Below are 9,011 nucleotides of genomic sequence, written 5' to 3'. Positions count from 1 at the left end.
ACGGGAAATCAGGATATGAACCTAACAGACTTGATCACTAATATTTCATCAACAAAGAACACAACCACACAACAACCATAATCTTGATAATCTTGAATGCGAGACGTTCCAAATTTTCAATCCTTTCACGGAGTAAACCCATCTCGTTGTAGTGTTGGCTGCGTATGAAATCTACCTCATTCGCCCACTGCCAGAAGTTGCATGCGCGGCACTTGTAATACGGCCGGTGAGGATTGGATTCAGACATCGAAATCCGAAATTCGGCAAGTGACTGTCCTCCGCAATTGCAATTCTTGGCAGCAACCCATAACACATTTGTATTAGGTTTTGAAAAATAACGACGAGGTAAATGAGAGCTCGAAGAGTTTGAAGACATGGCAAAGTTGATCAGTAGTTCTAAAGGTTCTAGTAGAGTCACCTTCTTTTATAGCAATTAAGTAGCAGGAAAATTATGGATTTTTTCCCGCCTACATGGAAACCCAATTTCTTAATGGAATTGTGGCCCATGTCCAAATTCTAAAACCCAACATCAATAGTAAGTTACGAAGCTAAACCATTTCTGTGTTCAATACAAGCAACTTTAATGCTCTGTTAACACAGACACACATATAACTAACCAACTGATTTTAACACAGTCATACCTAATACAGTTACAGTGGTATTAGAAATTAATCCAGAAGTATCTAAATTACTTACAGTTACATAAGTAATCTCATTGAACTGAAAAATTAAAATATGCGATCCAGTTATTTTTATATTGTGAGTTGAACCAACAAGTAGGTCAGTTACACAATTCTGTACCTCAGTAGTTTAAAAATGAGGTGCAGTTTAATAAAAAATTAACAAAAAATTACTTGGTTAAAGGAATAAGAATAGGGTTTTGGGTTTATCATTTGCTATCATTTTAAGCAAAGTGGTTGTTCATTCGGAAAACAGTAATTGGAAACCAAATTTATAGTTATTGACCACCCTATATGGCGGTCTATATCAACACATTAAGTAGGATTCAGCAAGGTACGTAACACTACAACACTAAGTTAGTTGTGAAATTTTGTGCATTTTGAATCAATACGTACTCAGTCATTGACCACTCCAGTCTATATCAAAACATAAAATAAGATTCTTAAAGTTACTTAACACTAAATCACTTAGTTACTTGTCACCTACTCTGAATTTTGACTCAGTAAAATACGAATGGTACACCTAAAACTTTGTAAGTTGTTTAGAATCGGCATCAGAAGGTTGCACACACAAGAAGGAAATACATTATGAATAGAAGAATGGTATAATCGACAATCACAAGTTCAAACAAAAACAATTTGATCTTAGTAAAACCCTAGGAATATTGAATCCAACCCTACTGTATTTCAGTTAAACTTTTAATATTCATTAATAGTGCTAGAATACCACTTCCCAATGAAATATTTTAAAACTCCAATGGGACTATAAAATCTTAAACATACCTGCCTCTCATTTTTAACATCTTTGTTTGGGTGAAACCCTAGTACATCCTAATCAAACCCTAATCCCACACAGTTTACTATTTTCAAGAATTAGTTAGTTGTAGTTAAATAAAACTCAGTCGGACTTAATAATAATGAAATTGAACCATTTCATGTGTAATGACAATATACATTGTTGATAAGGTGAAACCCTTGTACCTCCTAATCGAACCCTAATCACATACAGTCCACCCCTAGTACCTCCTAATCGAACCCTACTCCCACACAGTGAAGAATTAGTTAGTTAATTATAAACATTAAGCGAATTTAGAAATGATCCTTCATAAAGAGGTGTAGTAAATATTATCTACAAATAGTTACCACACAATATAGTTGTAAATAGATCTTGGACTATAAGTCAAATGGAATCTACACAAAGAACAAGGTTATAAGTACACATGTTATGAAAGTTTTTGTGTTACCTAACACTAACTTACAACTACGTACTCTATTGTAACTGATATATACTGCTAACCTTTTATCCATGTGACGTATTATCGGCATATCCAAATTTGAACTTTTCGCCTACTCTGGCTTTTTCCCTCCTTGCGTAACATTTAAGTAGACGATGAAGTTCTACTTCCTCTAAGTAGACTTCATATTAATCAAAGAACAGCCAAGTGTCGGCCCACCATCGATACATTTATTTACAGAAACAGAAAAGGAAAAAGATAAGAATTATGTTCTCAATTCAAATTGCAGAAACACGTATATTAGTGTAGAGTAACTTGTTCGATGAAATACAAATTAATTAAACATCGAGTACGTCGCAAATGTAGTAAATATAAAAAGCAATTTAATTATACCAATGACTACAAGTATTGTGTATTAGCAATTCAGTGTAATGAAATGTGTTGCAGATGAAACCTATGTCCTCAGTCACTGATATATAAAACCTATTACTAAAAGAAGTAGTAGTACCACTATCATGACTCTTTTAGGTTAGTGGTATTGCAGTAGTTGAATGACAAGTAAAGATCCTATCACACTAATACAAAGCTGATGACTGAAACCAATGTCAGCCTCCACTGGGACTTTATTCTTGTAAGTATCACACATCAAAAAGGCATCAAGTTACAAGTAACTCCTTCCCAGTGTAGTAAATTACATTAGGGAGTTGTATTCCACTAAGATTACTGATCACATTACTGGGGTAAAAATTGATACTATCTAGTCAAGACTCACTCAAACTAATCTCATTCTTGATGCATTTTGAGTCTGGACCCAACCTTACAGAGAGTTGTTTATGCAAGCAGAATATATGGGAGTTGTCAACATTGCAATGTAATCCACAAGTTATGATAATAATAGTTACTTAGATACTGGAATTTATCACATGACATAAAATAAAGGGACTTTGTAACAAATTAAGAAAAAATACTTAATGAGACAATAAAAATACTTAATGTGTCAATCAAAATGTTGGGCTACCAATAGGACAGATTCCCATTTACATACACGATTTCTTTACAAAAAATTTAAGAACTCGTTCAATTCACCTGTCCATCAATTCATCAACTGTCCTAATAATCAAAAACTGATGACTACGTTTCTTACTCCATCATTTACGCTTCCAAAAAAGGATGAACATCACAAATATAGTTCTCCATATTCACAACTGCTACAACCTACTGCATAGTTCCCGGGTTAAATGTGGAAGGGGATGGTTGCGTTGGAGATTGTTGGCTACCATTTTAAGAAAACTGTAGTTGAGTAGCAGCTTTTTGAAAACAACCATGGGTAGACCTTGGCGTTGGGGGTTTTGGGGCAATTGGTCTGAACATAGGCCTCCCACCAGCTAGGGAACAAGCTGAGGAACGAGGAGTGGGAGGAGAGTTGGGAATTGCTGCCCCTACAGCTTCTGCATTCATAGGCCTGTAATGGGTGTAGAAATAAGGTAAAAAACCAGGCCGATACGGGGCTTGACGATCACTCTCAGACCCTGCAACATGACCTGCCCCAATCGGGCCTCCAGAAACACTAGTGAAATAGCCAATAGATCCATCACCATCAACCATCTGAATACCTCATACAGATTGGGGGCTATATGGGAAGTAAAAACCCTGGTACATGGACAACAAAAGTACTAATTAATTTGACATGCAAGGTTGATTAACAGAAACAAAGTAACCAAAAAAATTGAAGATTAGGGAGATTACTCACCTGGCTGTTGGGGGGAGTGCTAAATTGTTGTTGTACACAATTTTTTTGACTAGAAGTCTTTCGAGTACTGTTACTCCTTCCACCCTTCTTCTTCTTCTCAATACAGGATGGGAATCGGACATCCGTTGTTCGATGAGGTGGCTTTTTCGGTATAGGAGGATCTTTGGGTATCTCCGAACAACTTCCTTGCCTCTGGGTGGATGGGGTAACGGGTGTTCCATTTTCACAGCAACCCCCATTGTTCTCAGCCTTTTTGTTAATCATGTCTACCATCTCATTCACTTGAATCTCAAGTAACTGAAGGGTATCAAGAACAAGCTTCGTTGTTTCTTTGCGGAAGGACGACTTAGAGCAAACACAATTAAACTTAACCATCATCTTATCAAACCTACAAACCTCCTCTGTCTTACTTGGATCATGATAACCAACCTTGACACGGGTGTACGGCCTTATCACATCTTTCCTCCACCGCTTCAAGATGAACTTCTCTGGAATATCCAAGTGGTCATGCAACTCATAAACCTTAATTATGTGACGACAGATAATTCCATGGCAGTCGAAGTGCTTACATTCACAAGAAGCATCCTTGGTTACAATGTCAAAAGTAACCACATATCTACGCTTACGCTTAGACGGTATCTCCTTCTTTGAATTTTGGGGCTTGTACCAAACTCTGTCCTCAATTACATGCTCAAGCACCTGCTCAGAAACTTGCCTTCTCTCAATACCACTAACATACATCATACGTGTACATTCACGCTGAACTTCTTTGAATTTTGCATCAGTGTAAATCTGTTGGAAGAGTAGCTTAGCGGGAAAGTCGGTACACGCCTTCCTAACATATCTAGCGTTGTTGTCATCAGTCTTCTTTTCTGTTGATGCTCTTACCGAGAGCGCTTCTTCATACCGCTCCACGAATTCATGTAACAAGGTGTGCTTGCTCAAATACCCGTCAAAAAAGCTATGAATACTTTCCACCCTCTGGGTGGTTTTCATCCCTGCCCAGAACAAATGTTTCACGAAGGTGGGAACCCACATAGCCCTTTCTTCAAACAAACCTAACATACACCATTGTAGCCAAACACCCAATCAGATATACTGACAGTGACGGGTTATTGAAACTAGTAAATTTTTACCCGGAAATAAAAATATACACAAAATTATACATTAGTCTATATTTCATCCTAATCAATCACCAAAAAAAAAACTACATTGAAAGGCAAGAGAAATACATAAATCATCTACATGAAAAAAAAAATAAACAATCACTATAACACCATACCTGCCAGCCACTCATCATCATCAGCTTTATACTTCTTAATTACCTCAGGCCACCATTGTTCGAATTCCTGACAGTCAAGGCTGTTATAGACAGCTCGGTGCAGTCCCTCCTTCAACTCAGGGTAATAAATGTGCTTGCCTAACTTCTGAGAGAACTTGTTGAGAATGTGCCAAATGCACCATCTATGGGTCGTACCCTTCATAACCGCCTTCAATGCCTTCCTCATTGCCGGATCTTGGTCCGTTAGAATCCCAATGGGAGCTTTATCGCCCATACATCTAAGCCAACTTGAAAATACCCATTCAAAAGTCTCGGCAGTCTCACGTCTAACAAGAGCACAACCAAGCAGAATAGTCTGCCCATGGTGGTTGACACCAACAAAATTGCAAAAAGGAAGCTTATACTCGTTAGTCAAATACGTGGAATCAAAGACAACGACGTCACCAAACTCCTCGTACGCCGCCCTACTTCTAGCATCAACCCATAGAACATCTTTCAACCGTCCTTCATCATCAACTCGATATGTATGAAAGAATTTATCATTGTCCTCAAGCATCCTCTTAAAGTAGTCAAACATAACTTTTGCATCCCCTTGTTCAAAAACAAGTTTCTTCTGCTTCGCAACTTCAGCATGTAAATCCTTCTGCTCAAACGGCATGTCCTCCAAACCATTCCTTTGTTTTGCCATACTTCTATATATATTAGCCACAGGAACCCCAGCCTTTCGTTCAATAAACAACTGCCGCACAAGATGAGGATTATCCACCAAAAATTTCTTCCTAAACCTACTAATGTTCTTTGATTTTCCAGGAGTAGGATTATGCCCAACATGTGTCAAATGGGCCTTATCAATAACCCATTGCCCAGACTTATTGACCTTGGCATATAGAAATACAGTGCAATCACATTTCTTCGACTTGCGTTTAGGACACAAGTCTTCATCTTCACTGATCTGAGCATCAGACACCAACCTCGGTTCAGGCTTTTTCCTCTTCCGCACAGTCTTACCATAACATTCACAAGTCCACCTACAATTACGCTTCATACCTTTTCCAGAGTTAGCCCCACTAGCCCTCACAACACCAAACCCCTGCTGCTGGCCATAATTACGAAAATACTCATCAACCTCCAACATAGAAGCAAACACCATTCCTACAGCAGGAGGCGGGAGAGGTACATCCAACTCCAATTCCACGGGCTCTTCTATCTCAACACTAACTAAAACATTGCTCTTACCTTTCTTTGGAGTCCTAAAAGACTCCTCCCCAACAACAACCTACATTACACATTTCATACAACAATCATCAATATCACCTCATTTTACCTATTTATACCACCATTTAAAACAATTTTACCCACAATTTACCACTTTTCTATACAACCATAATTCACACCATTCCAAAAATCAGTCATCAACAAAACAAAATACTATCCAAAACATTCAAATAACTAAGTGAGTTAACACAGAGAGTCATATACATATCCGAAGAATCAAACTATGAAAACAACAAATTACTCTCTTACTCACAAATATATCAAATACAACAATCAACCCAGAATTTTAAACACCCTATTTACATAATATCAACAATTTAAAAGGCTAAGATTTAATTATCAACCATTACTCCTACAAATTGCTAAACCCTAATTTAAAACAAAATTCGATAATTCCTTACCTGATTTAACAAGGCCTCCAACGCCGCAGCACCGCCATCACCCACGTCATCATCAATAACTACGGCACCATCAACGGCCTCGAGATCAACGTTGACTCCATACTCACCACCATGGTACTTTTCAAGGTCCTCGGTTGTTTCCAAATACTCCATCATCCAAGTGCTAATTCTTCCAATTCATTAAATTGTAGCGAAAAATAGGACGGAAATATGGCGGGTTCCCCAAAATTGTGGATCCTAGCCTCGTTGCCAAGGTCGGGGAGGAAGAAGTACTTGAACAAAAGCACAGGCACAGAGAGCAACAACTTTTGGTGGGGATGGAATGTTCCAGTTAGACAAAAAAGAAAGATAAAGTGGGGTTACTCTACAAAATTTTTTAATGCTTCAAATGGTCCCACACCGTTATAATTTTTACTATACATTTACATTTTCCCTCCAAAATGCAAAACCGTTACAATAAAAGTTGCTACTTAATTACAACAATGCCATGTTATGTATTTCTATATACATAACTAACCTCCTTTAGTACTTCCTCTAGTTGCCAAGAGGTTGGGAGATTGAAATGAATGTAATAGTTCTACCATAGTTGCCAAGAGGTTGGGAGATTGAAAATCATTTGAAGACTCCTTATCTAATTTTGATATAAAATTGTGTGCATAAGACATGTGACATCTTATGTGGAAGACGGGTCATTATCAGTGGAGGGAACCACATGGTGGGTACTTGAGAGTGACACAATTATTTTCTAATAATACAGATGATAAAATATCCTTATATTATACAACCAGGACATTCTTATTCCTAATTGTATTGATGATATATACTTTATGAGTAAAACATGTTTGCAATGAGAGAAATATCAACCCTTCTTGACCAAAAAGACTATGAGTATGCAAAATATATATGATATTTAAAAGAAAAATTATTTTGTTTAGCTAACAAATTAATAATGTTGAATTGGGCTCACTGTGATGGCGTTTTGTAGTGGTCCTAGTGTCATTGAAAATATTGAACCAACACATCTTGTATTAATTGCATCAATTGCAACGTAAAGGCCTCCAGTAATGAGCATCGACTGTGAAAAGTCGAAATATTCAACTTATGAGAACGATTGTAAAATTCAATGTTGAGTATTATGTGAAACCATGATATTAGTTTAAATTATGTGACATTCGGCTAAGGAAAACTTAAAAAGTTTAATATTTATCGATCTTTTTACGTATCATTCGATTAAAAATAAATTATATGAAAGTCTTTTAAAAAATCACTCGCTCGCATAATTATAAGTGTTAAATATGTTCAATATAATATACATGCAATATTTGTACAATATATATGCTCGTATATTAAACATATATATAATTCATACGCTTCTCTTAATTAAGTAATGGTTTCCAATATTGTACTATGTAACTTATTCCCTTAAATTTTTGGGATTTTTAATGAATCATAAAAGTATGTGGTTTTGTCTTAATGTCTTTTAAGCTTTTGAAATTAGGAAAATTTGTCAAAAATAAGTCAACCTTTGCTTGGTTAGCTCAAAATAAGCTAACTTTTCGATTAACTCAAAATTAAAGTCGACTTTTAATGGTAATTCCTTTTAATAGGTCAATTGACCTACAACCTACCAAACAGGTTATTTTTTTAATTATAAATAATTTAATAAATTTATTATGTTTAATTAAAAATATATTAAATAAATAAATTTTAAAAAATAGCTCAACCCCCTCCCCCCACCACTGCCAATACCCTACCCTGCCAACCGCCGGCAGGCGGCCAGAGGCCAGCAACTACTTCCCTCCCTTGGCAACGGAGACCACCTCCCCCCCCCCCCGGTGCCGGCGTCGGTCACCAAGCTCTCCCTTCCCCTTTTCCTCATTCTCGTTTCCCCCCAACCCCACCCTGACCTTCCGCTTTTCCTCATTCCCGTTTCCCCCAACCCCTTCTCCCCCCTTTCTCCCTTGTCCCCACCATGAATCGACCCTCCTAAAAACGTGTCACCAAAACTCTAAATGGGTTTGGATTTTGCGTTTCCAAAAGGGGAAGGGGGAACGGGAATGAGAATGAAAGGGATGGGTTGGATGTCGCGTTGGTGGGGGATAGGGTGGGTTGGGGTCGCTGGCGGCGAGGAAGAAAGCTGGCCGCCGATCACTAGCAAGGGGAGGGGTTGGCAGTGGCCAGTGGTGGGGGGTGGTTGGGTTTTTTTAGTTTATTGTTTTATTTATTTTTTTTTTGATATAATTATTTAACTATTAATTAAATTAATAACTAATTAATTAATCTTAATTATTTTTTTTTACAAAAGGACCAACCATACACTGACACGCGACATAATTTACCTTAACTATATCTAACAAGTTTTGACTCATTTTGAGAAGATATCTTATA

General features: G+C 37.3%; 1 protein-coding gene across 1 annotated transcript; it reads right to left on the bottom strand.

Annotated features, from left to right (window-relative positions):
• Nucleotides 1–3,196: 3,196 nt before the first annotated feature.
• Nucleotides 3,197–6,097, bottom strand: LOC145568826 (protein FAR1-RELATED SEQUENCE 4-like). The gene is made up of 3 exons (XM_081628222.1): nucleotides 4,948–6,097; nucleotides 3,666–4,723; nucleotides 3,197–3,520 (listed from the first exon to the last, which is right to left on the bottom strand). The coding sequence occupies exons 1-3, from the start codon at nucleotides 6,095–6,097 to the stop codon at nucleotides 3,197–3,199; spliced, it is 2,532 nt and encodes an 843-aa protein (XP_081484348.1).
• Nucleotides 6,098–9,011: the final 2,914 nt, after the last annotated feature.

Source organism: Chenopodium album, chromosome 2, assembly GCF_948465745.1.
Source record: "Chenopodium album chromosome 2, dcCheAlbu1.1, whole genome shotgun sequence".
NCBI classification, from domain to species: Eukaryota; Viridiplantae; Streptophyta; class Magnoliopsida; order Caryophyllales; family Amaranthaceae; genus Chenopodium; species Chenopodium album.
Note: the sequence above shows the minus strand (reverse complement) of the source record. Positions and strands in the feature narration are given on the sequence as shown.